Raw genomic sequence first — 19,008 nt, 5'->3', positions numbered from 1 at the left:
TGAGAAACGCTGTTTTGCCCTCTCTGTCTCCACTCTCGAATATTTTGTTAATGCGTAGAAAATAAGTTTTTAATCTGCAGTGCAAATGTGGAAGTTAAGTTACCAACGTGGGATAGAGAAAATGTTTGAAAAGGCATAGGCTATGACTTAGATCTTTTTTCGCGTACCCCCTGAAATCAGTCCACGTACCCCTGGGGGTACGCGTACCCCAGTTTGACAACCGCTGCCATAGACAATCCACGACCGGAAGTTGGATGGATACGGAAGTTACGGAGGCGGGACTTATTCTGGAGAGGTCTATTGAAAAATAGTTTTAACCATTACACAAGAGAAGACACACAATTGACAACATGGGCGTAGATTTAGGGTGGGACGCTCATGACTAGTCCTAACCAATATTTTAAGATGACAAAATTGTCCCCACCAATATTTTAGCGAACTCATTTGTGCTGCTGATCATTCCGACAGCCAGCACGACAGTACAACGTCGTCATTTGATTGGCTGAAAAACCGAGGGGAAGGGGGAAGGGTTATCTGACACGCACGCTTTATTCTTGCACTGGTAGTCAAGCGAGCGGGTGTGTCAACAACGTTAAGTTACCAGGGCTGTCTGTCAATACATAGGCCTACCCCATAAAAGGCCAGAGTGAAACATTTCGATATTCCCTTTTCCCTTCAGCATACATACAAACCCCTTTTTGTGGTGTGTAGATCAGCTATGCCACCCAAGAAGAAGAAAGGGGAGATACGAAGCTTTTTCATAAAGCAGAGTGTAAGTAAGCAAAATAACTAGCCACACAAGCTAACAGTGGTAGTGACCAGGCTTTCAAATTATGCAGATTCTATTATGTGGAAAAATAGTATTAACTGGTGATAGCATGTGTTACCCAGGATATTGTTAAAGATAAACCTAGCTTCTGTAATCTTTCAACCAAGGTCAGGAGTATTGATTAGGGGTGTGCAGCACGGTCGCATAGAAGTCGCGCTATCACAATAGATGCTATTACAACACTGAAGTCACTGAATGTTAATTAGCCTACCTTAAGTTAGAATCTTGGAAGTCACAATAAACATTGGATCTGGACATTTTTCGTTTCTATTCTGTTTATGTTATGTATTTCTGAGTGTAGCCTACACAATGCAGAGAAATAAAAGGGAGACCCAAATTCGTTTGAAGGACTGTCATTGCATTGTTATGACATGCTGTAAAAACGTGTTGGCAATGTGAATAAGTCTTTAATATGACAGGACAGTGGAGCGCGTGACTGGAAACGATTGGGTGAAAAAGACGGTGCTTTCGCTGACTTCTCTAACTCTAGCAGAGACTGTGAATAACCCAATTTCATAAAACGGTGGCGTGTTCCTTTAATATGTGTATGGAAAGTTGGGAACAATGTGCAATTGTTGTTCTTCAAATATTAACTCTTCAACTTGGTCAAGTACAGTGATTGAGATCATTGTTTTGCACAATTCATTTGATTTTTTTTCCCCAGCTCCAGACATCATCATATTATGAGCTTGCTTTAAACATTTCCTGTAGATGTGATTATTTTTCTGAACACTTCTGAGCACAGGAAGTGGCATACTGGGGTGGGCTGGGGGATGTAGGCCAGGTGGTGGTGATATTTGGGGATGTGGCCTATTTTCTCCTCCTGTAAACACCAGCACACATTAAAGATGTCAGCCCTGAAAGAGTGCCAGCCAAGCATGCAGTCAAATGTATCACAGACCTAATTCAAGCTGATTTTGTTTGTTTGTTTAGTTTTTATTTCAGCCGTCTGAGTGAGTGAAGATTGTTAACCCTGGTATTCATATCACATATCTAGTCCAGTCTCTTATTGCAAAATGTAATGGGCCATTTAATGGGTTGACTACTGCTGCATATATTTTATACTATGATCCAGCTTTACATCCCCAAGCACCCACGGCGGACTTCTGGGTGAAATTCAAGACTCTTGGTGGAATGGTGGAAAGAGATGCCCAGTGCTCTCCATTCCAGTGATAGTTTTGGGCCTTTCAAGAGGAGTCTACATACATATCAGTTCAGCATACACTTAATTAATTAAGTGGTTCTATGAGTTATGGTTTGTTTATTATGGTATTTGTTTATTTTCATTAGGCTATTGATCATTGATATTGCATTGACATTGGTATTTCCTTAATGTAGTTTTTATATACATTTGAAAACTGTTCACTGTTTATTTTTCACTATTGTACTGCTTTTATTTGTAAGTTGCTTTGGACTGTTATTAGTATAAAGGTATAACAAACTTTCTTTGTTACAAGTGAATTTCAGCATTAGGTTTAGGCTATAATACACTATGTACACTGCACTATGCTGGGATGGCATGAGAAAAGTTCTGGAACCTTATTTAAATAATAAATAACATTAGAATAGAATTATACATGTCTAACCTTCTAATAATGGATACGATCATGATCTGTTCACCGTGTACCTTGGATTGCTGTAAACATATATATCTCATCAATAACCAATCTGCAATCACGGTTCAAAAGACATACCACACTTAGGGCCCTATTATGACAGTCGCACACTGGCGAATAGTTTAAACAAATTTCGGGGTTTGTTCAGTCCATATTATGTTTGGTTTAGTTATGAAACGTCCAGCGCACGGCGCAAGAAGGTGGGCCTTATGTTTCTTAATCAGTCATGGGTGTGTTTTGGGCGTAACATCATTTAAACCAATGAGAATGACATCTATCACTCCCTTTAACAGCACAGAACACAACTTCAAACAGTGCATCGGTATTTTGACAGTGGCGCATTTAAAGGAATCTGCTTGCACGCGAGACCGTATGGAACAGTTATTCCACTAAACCATGCTTTACTAAAACCTAGCATAGCCTTCACGCATTTGCACTCGTCTATTATTTGTCACTCATGTAACTCATTGGCAAAGTGAAACTAACTTCACCGTGGTATCAGTCAACGACAAAACAGTTCTACACAATTAGTTACTTTCACTATTGACTGACAATCGGTTACCATTAAAAACATAGGCTGGAAAAAGCAACACTTACCCTAATAATGTTTGAATGACTGAATAAAACGTTTATCCTGCAGAGGAGTTGCTTATATCTCGTGACAGTGCGTCTTCAGCTGTGCTCATATGTGCCTCTCGCCTAATCACTTTTAACCGTCATTACCAATTTGAAAATGATGGTGAATAATTACTCATTGTGAGATGTATTTCGTAATATCTTTATTCTAATTATGTTTCCCATTGTAATCATGTAATTTGTAATGTATTGCATGGATGTGCTCTGGTGCTCGTTCATGGATGATAGAAGGATGGTGCATTGTGCACGTGTCCATATCAATGTTGATAATGCGCTCTTAAAATAACATATGAACAACTCGCCATGGACTTCTGACCAGGTTTCTCTTGGTCAGTGGTGTAATGTGTTTTAGGTAGTGTATGATAGCGATTTTTAGACAATGCGCCAGACCACTCCCTAGGTTGTTCATTGCCACACCTCCTGGCGCATTGTTTAAAAATTAGACGTTCAAAATACCAAAATAAACTTTGCGCCGAGTTGAAAACGAGTTTTCAGCCATGGGCTAGAGTGGAACATAGGGGCCTTAGTCTTCAACCGTGAATAAAAAACAGATCACTAACCATTATAAAGTTAGCTCATCATTGCAACTAATTTTGTTCCAATGCAAACATATTTTGAACTTTGTTTCAGGCCATAACTGACCACTATAAAACTTAAGACACTTGGTTTTTAGAGTTACTAAACACCTAATATTGGCCTGATTGGATTATTGTTAGATTTCTTATACACTATTATAGATTATTTTCTTTTCCCCCCTCTCTTATTTCTTTCTCTCTCTCTTTCTCACACACACACTCTGGGGGGAGATCGTGTGAGAGGAGGTGTCATCTCTAAAGAGGAAGAGGTTGTGTGTGACAGCTTAGGGGTAGGGGTATATGGATAGGTTATAAGCTCATTGCACAATCACCCTCTCTCTCATTCACACTAGTGAGCTTGTGCTTCCTCTTGCTGCCTCTGAAGGGTCTCATATGGCGTGACTAAAGAAGAACTGGGAGATCTGTAGCGGTGCAAGTTACATTGTTTCTTTTTTTCTTTCGAAAAGGTAATACACAAGATGTTCATTGAGGTCCTTGAATCTTGAGAAGGACAATGTTTAGGTAACCTCAGAGTGAATCTTCAATCGAGTTTATTGGACTGTTAGTTAGATCGAGACACATTGCGGGACAGTGCTTTCAGCAGGAGATTTTTTGGCGTTCCGGAACACGTTCAGTCACCATGGCAGACTTCGGCTGTGCTTATCCCCCTCCTCCCATGGTGGGCACCTACACTTCGCATCCTCCCCTACCGCCCAGACCGTGGCCTCAGAAGACGAGGAGCATGGCGCGGCCTGTGCTGGTTGCACTGCTGATTCTGGCTCTGGGCGGCATGGCGGTGGAGGCCTGCTTCATCTACGACCTGTACCAAAAGGTGGACCCGGTGAGTAGCGTTGCCTCTCTCTCTCTCTCTCTCTCTCTCTCTAGTGGTGGGCCTCATCTCCTACGTGACTTTCAGTCATCTTTTTCACACCTTCGTCTCTTTCTCTTCTCACCTCAGCAAACGTGTTCACTTTCTCATTCCTTTCTTTCTTTCAGTCTGTCAGTCTTTCTCCATCTCAGAATATAAATCAGCAGTCAGTAAGGTGTCCAAAGAAAAATGAGTTTCCAATTAATTTGTATACCAGTCCAGGTGAACCATCAGCAAGTATAGAGCATTTGATGTATACGATACAATAGAAGTGGCAAATTGATTGTTCATACGTGAGTACAGTGAATATCTTTTACAAAAAAACATATTGTTAGTGAAGGTCCAAGTCAATGTCAAAAGATATTAAGAAACTCCATGATGGACACAATGAGATTGCAAGTAACAAGACTAGTTGGTTAATGTCCCATGACACAACAGAAAAAAAAGCGACAGACAGGTTAACTTTTTTTTCTCTCCACACTGACGGGGAACCCATGACTGATTCTCTCCTGCTGCGGGGTCTGTGGGTATCGGCTAGACCCTCAGTAGACTTCTGTGCTAAAAAAAAACCCCAGCTCAATGCCAGCATGCACAGATGCATGCTTTTAGGTGGTCCCCAGGTTTTAGCTCCGTCCAACAAAACCATCAAAAACTCCAAAATCTTAAATCTGTGTGAAATGAGGGGGAGATGGGGGTTTGTGGCTGAAGACTGTGACTGGAAAGTTGGTAACCTGGACACCTGTCTTTCAATATTGTAGAACACAATGTCGCTTTCTCTAGTGCAATATATGTACAATAGTTTATATTTCATTTTATCCCCTGGAGACAATAAATACTGTTTTCTGATTGGCTGGTTGGGTGACTATTAAGTAAGGGATAATGGACACCGATTTGTCCTGATATATGGAATTAGTGGATGAAGTGCAAAGCCTTACGCGCACGATTTTATTCACGCTGCTAGGCAGCCTGGATTCTATGGACTTCGTTTTCACCTCAACGAAGGAACCAATCACAGAACAGAGGGAGGGCAGCAAGACGATGACGACACACCGAAGCCGTTATGAGCTACGTACAGACGCATTTGATAGACATTCGTAGCGCCCAATAAACGGCTCTGGGCATTTGTAAACCACGTTTTAAATACGAGAAAATGAATGTCTAGTTCCCAGACCCCATCTCAATGAGATGAAGTCTGACGTTAGCCAGGCTAGGTAAACTGTATATTGGGACAAAGAAAGTAGTACAACAAATTGAACCAGTTGGTTTCTTTTTAAACTGAATCACATATTTCCTGTGGTATAGATGCATGATTATTGCTTACATACATGAGTGGCAACCGGAGGATAAGCAGGATAACGGCCTTCGAGGTGTCCCGATATACGGAATTAATGGACTTGGCGGAGGTTACTCGACTTTGCCTAGGGTTGTGGAGTTCTTTGCCTCCACCTCGTCCATTAATTCCGTAGCCTCTATCGGGACACCTGAGCGGCCGTTATCCCTATAGGCTATATTATAAGCACCCCTCCAACATTTCTGTCAGGGCTTCGGGCTTGTAACCGGAGGGTTGCCGGTTCGATCCCCGACTAGTAGGAACGGCTGAAGTGCCCTTGAGGAAGGCACCTAACCCCTCACTGCTCCCTGAGCGCCGCTGTAGCAGGCAGCTCACTGCATCGGGATTAATGTGCTTCACCTCACTGTGGGCCAGATGTACTAACGCTTTTGTGCCCATTTCAGGCGTATTTATTTCGCAATGTGCTTGTAAAATCATTGCGAGGTATGTACAAACAGGCCGCAATGACGTAAAAGCGCAAACTGCCTGTCGCGGGAGCTGAAAGTGGCAGATTGCGTTTGTCATGTCATGCATATGCATTCATGGGAGGATCCAGGGGAAAGTGGGAGTTTAGCATAAAAAGATGGGAGGGGAGGAGTAGCGCCTAATTATGTATTCCGCGGTATGTACTAAGACTGCTCCTGAAAGCGCACGTCTATTCTGTGCCTAAATACTTCCGCCTTGTAAAAGCAGGTGTTTATCCAAATTGCAGTTCAATGCGGTCAATAAGACAACCTTTCAAAGACAACAGAATCGCTATTTCGAGCACCATTTTTTGTGGTGAAAGTATTTATACTACCAAAAGCAACCTTAACTTTCGTTGGCCTTTCGAATGTCTTACTTTCACTTTCACGTCATTCACTTAAACTTTCCTACTTGCTAGATTTGACCAATCTTCCATATAGCCTACGTGCACAAGTAGTTTGAGTAGAACTACTGATCTTCATTATCTCCCTGCTTGTTTACATCTTATCATGTATGGTATTATTTCATGATTGCTAAACGTTTGATTCTTTTTAATGTTGTCATCAGTTAACTTCATTCAACTGCGCTTGTATGTAGGCGCTGCCATTCAGTTGTGGACGTTCGTATATTGCATTTATGGGCAGAGAAAGGCGCAGTTTACACTAAGGATTGAACGATTGATAAATACGACGGAAACTTGGGTCTGACAGCGTTCGCAATCTGTGGTGTGTCCATGACGCTGATAACACTACGTTCGCAAATGTACGTACATCTGGCCCTGTGTGTTCATTGTGTGCTGAGTGTGTTTCAATAATTCACGGATTGGGATAAATGCAGAGACCAAATTTCCCCCTCACGGGATCAAAAAAGTATTTTATACTTATACTGCATTAGCATGACCAGACCTGATCATCATAGCCAACCTTACAAACGTTGCTAAGCAGGGTGGGATGGCGGGCATTTCATTCACTTTTCATACTAAAAGTAAACCATGACTTCACAACCACACAAAATTGCAAGCACTGATTTTTTTCTCAGTGAAATTATTCAAATAATAGAAATATAATCAAGATGAATCCATTGATTTGTCTTTGTCTTGTTCGATGTGACCTCTCCTTGACCTGGAAATCACTCAGGTATGGAAACTGTGTCCTCGGCTAAACCGGTAAACTGTGAAAGTGGTCAAAGAGGAAGGAGCCCATTTTCACAATAGGTGGGAAGATGTAGAGAGGTGGTGGTCAGGGTGTGTGTGAAGTGTGTATTTGTTCGGCCAGCACAGGGCACCACATGACCCAAAACATCCACTGGTATATCTGAAATTCTAACAACATCATGTATTTTCTTCTCTGTTTTCTTCCAGAGTGCAAAAGGAGACGCACCACTGGGTCATGAAAGTATGTTACTTAAGTGTACATTTGAATTGTTAGCTAAATAAACAGTATCCAATAGTCCACAAATATAAACTTTTGACATGTCGATCAATGACTTTATATCCCCAGAGCAAATTCAAGTCAACATGAGTTCAGATCCCATGAAGAAACCCTCAAAACCAATGGCACATCTGATTGGTAAATGTTTTTTGCCTTATCTCAGCTAAAAGTTATGGATATTTTAAATGTATGTTTAAGAAATGCATGATTTTGTCATTCGTTTGTCTTCTGTGGTGAAACAGGTGCAAGTAAACCTCGCAAAGATGGAATCATCCTTTGGGAAGTGAAGGATCGCATGGATGTAACCATCATGCACAAAATGAAATACGACAATGGGAAAATCATTATTCAGAAAGAGGGCTATTACGCTATTTACTCCAAGATGTATTTTAAAGAGACACAACAACGCCTGATCCTACATGAGGTTGTCAAGACCACACCACGCTACCCAAAAGAAATAGTTCTCCTACGGTCAAAAAGATTCCCTCCCAAAGATACACATGCAGGTCATACAAATAGCTACTTGGGAGGAGTGTTCCATTTGTTTGAAAAAGAAGCTATCTTTGTCAAGGTGAATAACCGCACGGAGGTCACACTTCTCCAACCAGCAGACAACTACTTTGGCGCTTATATGGTGTAGCAAACAAGTCAAAAGACAGCTTCTTGACACACAGTACATATGTGATGGTATTAGCATAAAGGCAATACATTAAAGAAGAATAAGATATTTCTAATGTTAATGTATGTATTTTGTTTTAAACAACGTATAGAAAGTTAAGAGCACTGAACAATTACTGTTATTCAAATGAACTCCTTTTGGTCAAATACACATGATTGATATTATTGTTTTGCACAATTTATTTTTAGGAAATTATACATTGAATTCAGTTTTTTTACATCAGATTTCAAGCACTTTACTTTCATCTCAAACAAAATATCTACTGTGATCACAGGATTGCATAACAACCTGTTAGTATTCTTGGTATTTTTTAGTACTTACAATGTAATTCAAATATGTCATCTTTGTGTTTTTCATTTTATATGTTGACAATCATGCACATTTGTGGTGTGATGACTGAATGTAACACTCACATAGCAATGTGCAGTGTGACTATGTCGCTGTTATGTCCTGATAAGTAAAATAGGTATTATTATTATTATTATTATTATTATTATTATTATTATTTAGCTATTTATGTGTATATATGCTTTAATATTGTCATATTTGATGACTGACCGTCTCAACACACATTGTATTATGTACAGTCAGTCAAGCCATTGTAATAATCCCAATATAGTCGCAAAGTGAAAATGCAAAATGTAACCTGGACTGTTATCTCACTTCTGAAAACCTATTCCATTCGTTTTTCACACAATGAATGTAATTTAATGTAAACTGTATTATTCATTCAAATAGTTGGTTTTGCAGAACGTATGGTGTCTGTAGTCTGTGGATGTACCATCAATGACTTGCCACAGAGTAACTGTGTTTATTGAAAGAAAAACAGCAGATTTCTGACATGAGTTTCTTAATAAAACATTTCTCTCATGTTGCAAACTACACATATTGTGCAATGGTCAAATAGCACTGAAATTAAATTATCTTCTTTTTTGCTCCTTCCCCAAAGATGTGTGTGTGTGTGTGTGTGTGTGTGTGTGTGTGTGTCTGTGTGTGTGTGTGTGTGTGTGTGTGTTGACGGGGGTATATTTCAGACAAAGAATTAATTTCCCTTTTCTGAAACACACAGAGAGGCAGCCAGCAGCATGCTTTGTGAGACCCTAGATCTTGACAGAGCGGCGAGCATGCACACGGGCCACACGCACTTCACAGGAAGTGTCAGGCCGCCTAGGCGTGCTGCGTGGGAGGAGGAGGCAGCAGTCAAAGAAGTTATAACAGCCCATGCATGGACACTTGTACTCTCTTTCTTTATCTCTCTCTTTCTCTCTCAAGTGACTAACAGCCTGGGTGGCTGTGCTTGTTTCGTCTTGATGGACCAAAATCAGGATTTAACCTTCTGTGTCATTTCTCTGGAGTCCATGACCTTTGTCTTTACAGGTCAGGAGGTCTGACTTATAGTAGACTATTTCTGGAAGAATACCTTCGTCATTTTGATTTTTAAAGAGCTCTTCTTAGAGTTGAAAAAAGAGGGATCATTTTTGACGCATTTTCAGGCAGGAGGAGCACTTACTGTGGAAATGGCAGCCTCTGGCAACCTGTACCCCAATGTCTTCATGGTGGACACTCACACAGCTTATCCTCCGCCACTGCCACCCAAGCCGGTCCCTTTCCGCAAGAGAAGGAGTGTGGCTCAGCCAGTGCTGTTTGCCCTGGTCATTCTGGCCCTGTGTGGCATGGCGGTGGAAGCCTGTTTCATTTACAGTCTGTACACCAGCAAGTCCTCTCCGGTGAGTAGTCATTCCCCTCATTAAGTGTGGCACCTTCCTCCGTTTTCCATTGCTGGCTCAAATGAAGAGCCTCCCTATATGACCACAGACAAATGTATTTAACTTATTCATCAATTTGCATTCCAATCAACTAGGATGTCTGTCAGTGCCATTTCTACTATTTCACTTAAGACTTTTCTGATTTTAGTTGGCTGCATTTTTTATTTATTTTTATTTTTTTACATGATTTTTATTGGTTTTAGTTTGCTGCATTTTTGTTCACACACATTTTTGTCCATGTTATTTCAGGGTGAAAATCAATGAATGACGTGTTTAGTTCTTCAGTATTTAGATATGTGTATTGTATAATATATTGATATTGTTTGGTGACACGCGATGCAAATTTCGAGCCAAGCCTGAAGGAGTTCAGTTCCATATCCATTGAGATATCCATGAGATATCTTAATTTAAACGTAAACATAAAAGTACCGTAGATTTTGCCATTGTAGTACAGAATTGGGAAAATACTGAACATAAAATGGAACTGAACTCCTTCAGGCTTGGCTCGAAATTCGCATCGTGTGTCACCAAACAATATCAATACCAAAACCAAAAAAACTGTCAATACTTCCAGAAAATGGAAAGAGGTACTGTAGGCTTGTTTAGGGCATGGAGTGGAAGCAACATTTGTGGTGAGCACTTATAGCTGGTTTGTCCCACCATGATGTGAAACCCCCCATAAAAGAAGTTCCCCTATGATCTGACTATGGCACTTGATTTCATTTATGTTTTGAGCTAAAGAGTACTGCTAATAGTCAAGGTGTCTAGACTGAGTCATGAAACAGCAGGTTCAGTCTACTTTTCCCTATGCTGCTTTGTACTGTAGGTGCCAATCTGACTGCGGAGATGCCCCTGCTTGCCAGAGTTTCATCTCAGTTTCCCCATTCGTAAAAAATGTCTCTTATTTCTGTTTTTTCAATCTGTTAAATTTCTTATCACTTCACAGGGTGACTCAGAAACACAGGAGATGTCAAAGCAAGGTACAGTTCAGCTCTATGACCTAACAATTATGCCACTCTACCACAACATGTATAATACTTAGGCCCGGGCTACACTGGGTCTGCAACTGAATCGCTCTGTTCACGTAGTGTGAGAATAGTTTTTGAAAACTGGTAATTTCCGGAATGTACGTGCCACTGTCATATCTGGTGTAGCCAGTTCCATTGATTACAGTGGAAGCTATTGTTGCATCAGATGTTGCGCTAACAGAACGCTTCAGTTACGTGCCCAATGTAGCCTCCCTGTACAGTTCCTATGTAATTTCCGCACTCATTAAAGGATCAAAAAATCCCTTGTTTCTCTGATTGATGAATACAGTTGCAGATAAACCAACACCAATAGGAAACCCTGTGGTTCCACCTTCCAAACCTCTCGCCCATATGAACAGTAAGATTTTTCTACCTTTTGCTACAGTATTTATTACCTTTTAGACACATAATCTCTAATACTCCAAAACTGTTTTATCATCATTCTTTGTTGTTGTCACTGCAGGTAATCAGAAACCTAATGCTGATGGACTCATGCTTTGGCATGACTACGGTGATTCTATCATACATGGAATGAAATACAAAGATGGGGGCCTAATTATCCAGAAAGAGGGATATTACTTTGTTTACTCCAAAGTCTACTTTACAGAGAAGCACAACATTTCACTTTTGCATTCCATTGTTAGGACCACAGACCGTTACCCTGAGGAGCTGGTGCTTCTGCAGTCAAGGGAATACATACCCAAGTCAGCCAAAAACTTTAAAACAAATAGTTATCTGGGAGGTATGTTCCACTTCTTTAAAGGTGATACTATATTTGTAAGGGTAAATAATACCGAAATCATACTGTCCACATCAGCAGATAACTATTTTGGAGCCTATATGGTGTAGTAAAAGTGGCATAAACAAGATGGATGATTGGCATCGGTTTACTTTGTATGCACAATGTATGTTTGCACTCCAATTGTTTTATTTTACATAAACACCATAGCACATCTTATCATCTTGTTATTCCAACCGTCTATAAAAATGCCTCATATGCAGAACATACTTTGTATTTATTTGTAGACTTTTCGGTAACATTTTACTTGACAGTGCCGACATAAGAGTGACATGACACTGTCATGAACGTGTCATAAACAAGTCATAAACATTTATGACATAACGCTTCTGTTATTAAGTGACATTCGGTTTTTGTCATAACAAGTTAGGGTTAGGATTAGGGTTAGGTTTAGAGTTATGGTTAGGGTTAGGGTTGGGATTAGGATTAGGTTTCATGACAGTGTTACTGACTTTTCTTTCTCCTATTTTGATAGCCATCAATGTAGTACATACTCTGCCAAAAGCTTCTAATGTCTGCAAATACTCCAGTCTTTTTTGCTTTAAATGAGGAGGAAGGGAAGTGTGGTTTGTGTGTCAGTTATAAGCCAGAGAATGCTTTAAAAAAAGTCAGCACACTTCTTGAATATTTTCCTTTTTTTGTGTTTTATTTTGTCATGATTTTTAAAGTTTTTCACTTTTGATCTGCACCTGGGAAATGCACAATGACCTCCCTGAACTAGTCATAGGCCAGAGGCATGGGAGAGTCTGTACATGGAGTGGGGAAATATGAAGGAAGCACTGAGAATAGAGTTGATCTATTTGGCATTTTTTCAAACCGCCGCCAAGTGTTTTTCATGTGACATATATAAATTGCAGTAACTTTTAATATCTCAATTTATTACAGTGTTTTTTATGTTTGCAAATAATCTTATATGTAATCTTAATGGTTTGGAAAAAAAAAAAACTACTCAAGTTGAATGTATATTTTATAACTGTGATTAGATAATGTAATGTCGCACATGCTGTGTTTGTGCAAGGTTTCGAAAATAATAAAGTGCTTATAATTGCACATTTCTGGTGTGAAACTATAATAATCTTGAGCTTACTGTGATTTCTGCATATAGCGGGGGAACCACATCTCCAGCTCTAAGAATGCATAACGGTTAAAATTCAAAGTTGCTGAGCAACAATTCCAATAAGAATCTACTAGCGGTGGAACTATGGACATTTGTAGATGAAATAGCTTTTGAATTTCATGATTATTTGTTTATTTTATATCAATGTTTAAAGGGACACCAGGCAAGCCTGATGCTTTTTCTCTACGAAACTCCCCCTCGCTCGGTCTGAAGCTCTTTTCCTTTTCTTTGCGGCTTCTGTCAAGGGTTTTCGCTGCTTCTTCGCCGGCTCTGCCATTATACACACGTTTGCAAAAATCTCTTGTTAGCCTGCCTGCTTCGGTCGGCGGGTAGGATACACTGAACTTGCAAGCGGGATATTCTTCCTACAGGCAGTAGGGGCGGGCGAGAGAGTCTTCATTCGCCCTGTAACGAGTCATTTAACCATATACCGACTTACGAAGATGAGTAATTAACACAAAAACGTTGCCTGGTGTCCCTTTAATGTCCTATATGTGGTAGCCGTTTTATTAAAGCAATAAGCCCCTTGAGGCCGTTCTATATCGTGAATATAGCACAGCTGAGGGTTGTTTAACGGCACTCAGCTTCGCTTCACTCGCTTCGTGCCTAACAACACCCCTCAGCTGTGCTATATTCACGATATAGAACGGCCTCTCGGGGCTTATTGATTAATTAAACTATTGGCATATGAGCTGCTAGAGTGTGCAGTCTCCTTCTGTTCAGAACACATGATTAACAAATGCAAACACACATGAAAGCTGTCATTGCCTAGCCTACACCTACACACCCTGCATGTCCACCAAAAGAAAACAAACAACTTGCATATTTGCTGACACAAGCATGCAGGCTGACAGTCAGCCTTGGGGGCTGCAGTGCGGTCAGGTCGGTGCCCTGGCCTTCTGCAGTAAACTTCAACCACAGCAGTTTACTGTCATAGCGGAAAGGCCTCCATCTTGTTTGCAGTGCACTGCTACAGGGGGGTGGGTGCACTGGCTCTCCCTCTCTCCTCATGCACAGCACGACTAGACGCTGACCTTCACACAGCCCATTAGCATTTTGCTCCTGCACTCTCTTTTAGGGCATCTCTCAATTCACCTCAAACAGAAATGAGTTCACAGTTTGATAACATGGGGTAATTACATTCATGTGTTGCAAGGGGTCAGATATAACTGTGTCTATGTCATGTTCTACATGTTCTCTCATGTCATGATGTCATGTCATGTTCCACTACAAGTTTCTGACTTGACTGTTTCTGATCCATTTGATTGTGTCATTCTTACAGTATTTTCACCTCCTCCCTTTCTGTCTCTTCCACATACACACACACACACAGACAGACACACACGCACACACACGCGTGCGCACACACACACAGACACACACACACACACAGACAGACACACACACACACACGCACACACACACACACACACACACACACTTTTTATTAATGTGTAGGTTTTGTGAGTGAGTGTTTGTGAGTGTGTAGGTGAATGTGTGAAAGCAGGAGTGTCTCACATATATGTTGTTATCTTAACTAAGCACTTTGTGTCCTTTCTCTCCTCCCTGCTCTATTCTGAGAAGCTGCTCTTTTGAGCTCACCCACGCCAGGGGCTCGTTCTTCATAACGCGCTTGTGTATTTGTAAACCCGGAGAGGAAGTGGGGGGGTGGGGGGAGAAATGCGACGCAGGTATCGGAGGAGCACGTTTGTTTCGCTGACTCACGTCTAGCTTTAGTTTTGAGCCTGTGCATCTATCTGGTAGTGGAACTTTCCGTCACTGTGGCTGAGCCTTATGGAGTATGGTCAGTAATAGCAGGAGTGGTCACTTTCCTTTTGACATTTACTCGTGTGAGTCACTGTCGCACAGGATAAGACACAGGTCACAGGTGGTCTATCTGGCTTTGAGATATTGGATAACAGTGGTGGTGTTATGTTAGCACTCCCGGTGGAAAGCTTTTCTAAATGCTATCTGATTACAAATGCCAACAAAGACCTATGGACTCTCTACAACAACTTTAAGGAACTGATCTTTTCAAAGTCAAGCGGACATGCTTTTTTCTTACTTTCTACATGCTCTTTACTTCCTCTGTAGTGAGTAATTTCTGCCAATTATGTTTATGTATTTATCATCAAAAACCAAATGAGGAAGTATGGGTCACTTAAAATTTAGAATATGACTTATCAGGCATCATCATCATCTATCCTCTGCCATGATACAGATGCAATATCCCATTGACAAATCACATTGGATTGTGTGCCAACATCAGCACATACAGTACATCAGAGAAAGAATTACATGCTAGTTTTAATAGCACAGTTGGAACTTCATACACAGATGTAATACAATGGTTGTAATAAAGTATGCAATTGAATAACATACAAATGAATCTGACTTGAATGTTACATCTTAAAATGAAAATTTTTATATAATACCACACATTCTCATCATGTCACATTGATAAATGATGTCAATCTTGGTTGGAATTCCAATTCCATTAAACTTGCACTAGCAGTGAAACATGTTCAGGGATGACAGATTACACATACATTTACATTCACACAAGAATAGAGATCGCTTAATGGTGATTTGAGCCCCCACTGTCGACTTCAAGGCAGCGCTGCCACCAGTGATTAAAGGCAGCGCTGCCTTGCTTAACCCTAGCCCTAGCGCCCTCTAGGCAGCGCTGCCTTGAAGTCAACGGTGGGGGCCCAAAATGTATTTATTTTTATTCATTCAAGTTTTAATTTTAGTCTGACTAATTTCAATTCACACAACTGTTTGTAAATACACCCTATAAATAAATATATACCATCTTTATATATATATATATATATATATATATATATATTAGTTATTTTTGTTTTTGTTTTTTTGTTTTTTTCGCGGATACACAGACTTGATTGCCAAGTAGCCACATTCCTTTCTTATAGGAGGGCACTGCAGAATAATGCACATGTGTTTCCAATAATCTTATCAGTACAGACCTCCATTGCGATTATAGGCAAGGTAAGAGCCAACTGTTGAACAATATTAGTGTGTCTATAGCCTACATTTGAAAGGGTAGTCACAACCCACTGCCAGTGTAATGTTAAGATAAGATAACGAACATTAAGGTATTGCCTTTACCTACCCATATAGATTACCAATCAATGATTTAAAAAAAAGAAAAACATGTCTCATAGCCTACAGGGGAAAAAGGTTGTCAGTGAGCTTCCAATAACTGGGAAACACTGCCCTCTGGTGGATTAAGCAACTGTGACATTTTCTCAGAACAACATACCTTAGAAAAGGAAAAATGTGCTTAGAAATGTGGAAAATGTCCAAACAAATATATTAAATACCAAATTAGAATATCAGACATGAACCACATGAAGTAGTTCATCTGAAACATGGATGTGGGTAGCCATAGCCACTTAGTAGTACTCAACGTCACGCTAGTTTCTATTTCCAATCAATGTGAAAGGACAAACAAAAATGGCTAGAAAGATAGAAAGAGAAACAAAGATGCTCAAAGCAGGAGAGGAACATCCATGCAAAAGACAGAACTAAAGGCCTCTGACAGATAATGAGTATCTGTGTGGTAACTAATTAGTCTTGGAAACCTCCTCAGCCTGGGGCAAGCCTCTGTCGTGCTCGTTCACATCTGGAGGCAGTGGAAACCAGACCCAGTTTATCATAAAAAGTGTGGGGGTGTCGCAATCACTGGCAACCAATTCATTCAGCTCGTAACGGATAATATGGCTGTTGTGAGTGTGTTTGTTCCGACACGCAAGGCAATGACGGAGAGGACGAGACAGAGGGGGAGTGGGGATCGGACGGAGGTTGGAGAAGGGGAGAGACATGTAATTATTCTGCACCCACTATGTGTTCTCTTGTCTTATCGAAGATATAGAGCATGTGTAAGATCCCAAATAAGCATACATGGGTGGTGGGTGGTGGAGGTGGTTGGATATTCCAGTGTCTGCATGGCTTAAATATATCTAATGACCTTCTATGGTCTATATTAAAGTGTTTGTTGGTAGCGCTAATAGCATCTACTGAATGCTGAATGGGGATTTCCCATGGATTGAAGTCATTATGATGTGTGTGTATGTGTGTGTCTGTCTGTCTGTTTGTTTGTCTTAATGTGTCGATTTAGGTGGGCTGTTAGCTGACTGCGATTAGGATTTCTTGATAACAGTTTTGGAAAATGAGGGTCACACTCACACGGCCTCACTTTCAATTGGGGTCACAAAATTACACTGACTCACATAGAGCTGTGTGTTTATTTATTTATGTATGTGTGTGAGTGTGTACGATATCTGTATGTATGTAGGCCTATGTTCTAAAATGTGTATATATTTATGTATGTGTGTGAGTGTGTACGTATATCTGTATGTATGTAGGCCTATGTTCTAGTGTGTATATATTTATGTATGTGTGTGTGTTGGGGTGTGTGTGTGTGTGTTTGTATTTGTGTGTGTCATTCTATTTGTCTGTGTTTTGTCTGCGTATGACACCGGTCCTCCGGTTCCTCAACAGCACAGTTTTGGAAAATGAGGGTCCCGTGCTGTCACACTCACACGGTCTCACTTTCAGTTGGGGTCACTGACTCACATAGAGTGAATACACCAGATCACAGTCTGCTTTCATAGAAAGGGGACATTTGATGGTGTGTGTGTGTGTGTGTGTGTTTGTTTGTCTTAATGTGTCGATTTAAGTGGGCTGTCAGCCGACTGCAGTTAGGATTCCTTGATAAAAGTTTTGGAAAATGAGGGTCTCGTGCTCTCTCACTTTCCACTCTGACTCACGGACTCACATAGAGTGAATACACCAGATCACAGTCTGCTTTCGTCAAAAGGGGACATTTGATGGTTTCTGATGTACCGTATGTTATGGGAGATTATCTGTGTAGTGTATGTGTTTTAGGTATGTGTATGTGTATGTATGAATGTCTATGTATTTATCAGTGTATGTATGTATTTATTTGTGTGTGTGTGTGTGTGTGTGTGTAGCTATGTATGTAGGTCTATGTTCTATATGAATGTGTAATATATATATATATATATATATAAATATATATATATATATATATATATATATATATATATATATATATATTTGTGTATGTGTGTTTGTGTAGGCCTATGTTCTATATGAATGTATACTGTATGTACTGTATTTATGTATGTGTGTCTATGTTTGTGTTTGTGTGTTTTGTCTGCGTATGACATCAGTTCTGTCTGTCTGCGGCTCCGGTTCCTCAACAGCACAGTTTTGGAAAATGAGGGTCCCGTGCTGTCACACTCACACGGTCTCACTTTCAGTTGGGGTCACTGACTCACATAGAGTGAATACACCAGATCACAGTCTGCTTTTATAGAAAGGGGACATTTGATGGTGTGTGTGTGTGTGTGTGTGTGTGTGTGTGTGTGTGTGTGTATGTCTGTCTTAATGTGTCTGTCAGCTGACTGCGGTTATATTCCTTGATAACAGTTTTGTAAAATGAGGGTCCCCTGCTGTCACACTCACACAGTCTCACTTTCAGTTGGGGTCACAACTCTGACTCACATAGAGTTGTAGATCACAATCTGCTTTACAGAAAGAGGAAATTTGATTGTTTGTGATGATACGGTAGATTGTCTATGTATGTATGTGTGAATTTTTGCATGATCATTGTTTATGTATGTATGTATGTATGAATGTATGTATGTATGTATACGTATGTATGTATGTATGTATGTATGTATGCATGTATATGTATATGTATGTATGTATGTATGTATACGTATGTATGTATGTATGTGCGTATGTTTCTGTGCGCCGTGTGTGTGTGTCTGTGTGTGTGTGTGTGTGTATATGTATTTATGTAGTCCTATGGTCTGTAT

General features: G+C 40.3%; 2 protein-coding genes across 2 annotated transcripts; both read left to right on the top strand.

Moving 5' to 3' along the window:
* Positions 1-4,012: 4,012 nt before the first annotated feature.
* Positions 4,013-9,344, top strand: LOC143102687 (tumor necrosis factor ligand superfamily member 14-like). The gene is made up of 4 exons (XM_076266445.1): positions 4,013-4,497; positions 7,680-7,713; positions 7,819-7,887; positions 7,992-9,344. Exons 1-4 carry the CDS (start codon positions 4,297-4,299, stop codon positions 8,387-8,389), a joined length of 702 nt encoding a protein of 233 aa, XP_076122560.1. The 5' UTR covers positions 4,013-4,296; the 3' UTR covers positions 8,390-9,344.
* Positions 9,345-9,675: 331 nt separating this feature from the next.
* LOC143102688 (tumor necrosis factor ligand superfamily member 6-like) lies at positions 9,676-13,071 on the top strand. Its single transcript, XM_076266446.1, has 4 exons — positions 9,676-10,155; positions 11,141-11,174; positions 11,512-11,580; positions 11,686-13,071. Exons 1-4 carry the CDS (start codon positions 9,946-9,948, stop codon positions 12,069-12,071), a joined length of 699 nt encoding a protein of 232 aa, XP_076122561.1. The 5' UTR covers positions 9,676-9,945; the 3' UTR covers positions 12,072-13,071.
* The last annotated feature ends 5,937 nt before the right edge of the window (positions 13,072-19,008 follow it).

The sequence above is a fragment of the Alosa pseudoharengus genome, unplaced genomic scaffold (assembly GCF_046254945.1).
Source record: "Alosa pseudoharengus isolate Yale_2024_CS ecotype anadromous, Long Island Sound unplaced genomic scaffold, YU_APseudo_1.1 YU_APseudo_1.1_scf_4, whole genome shotgun sequence".
NCBI lineage: Eukaryota > Metazoa > Chordata > Actinopteri > Clupeiformes > Clupeidae > Alosa > Alosa pseudoharengus.
The sequence above is the reverse complement of the archived record's forward strand: the minus strand, read 5'-3'. Positions and strand labels throughout refer to the sequence as shown.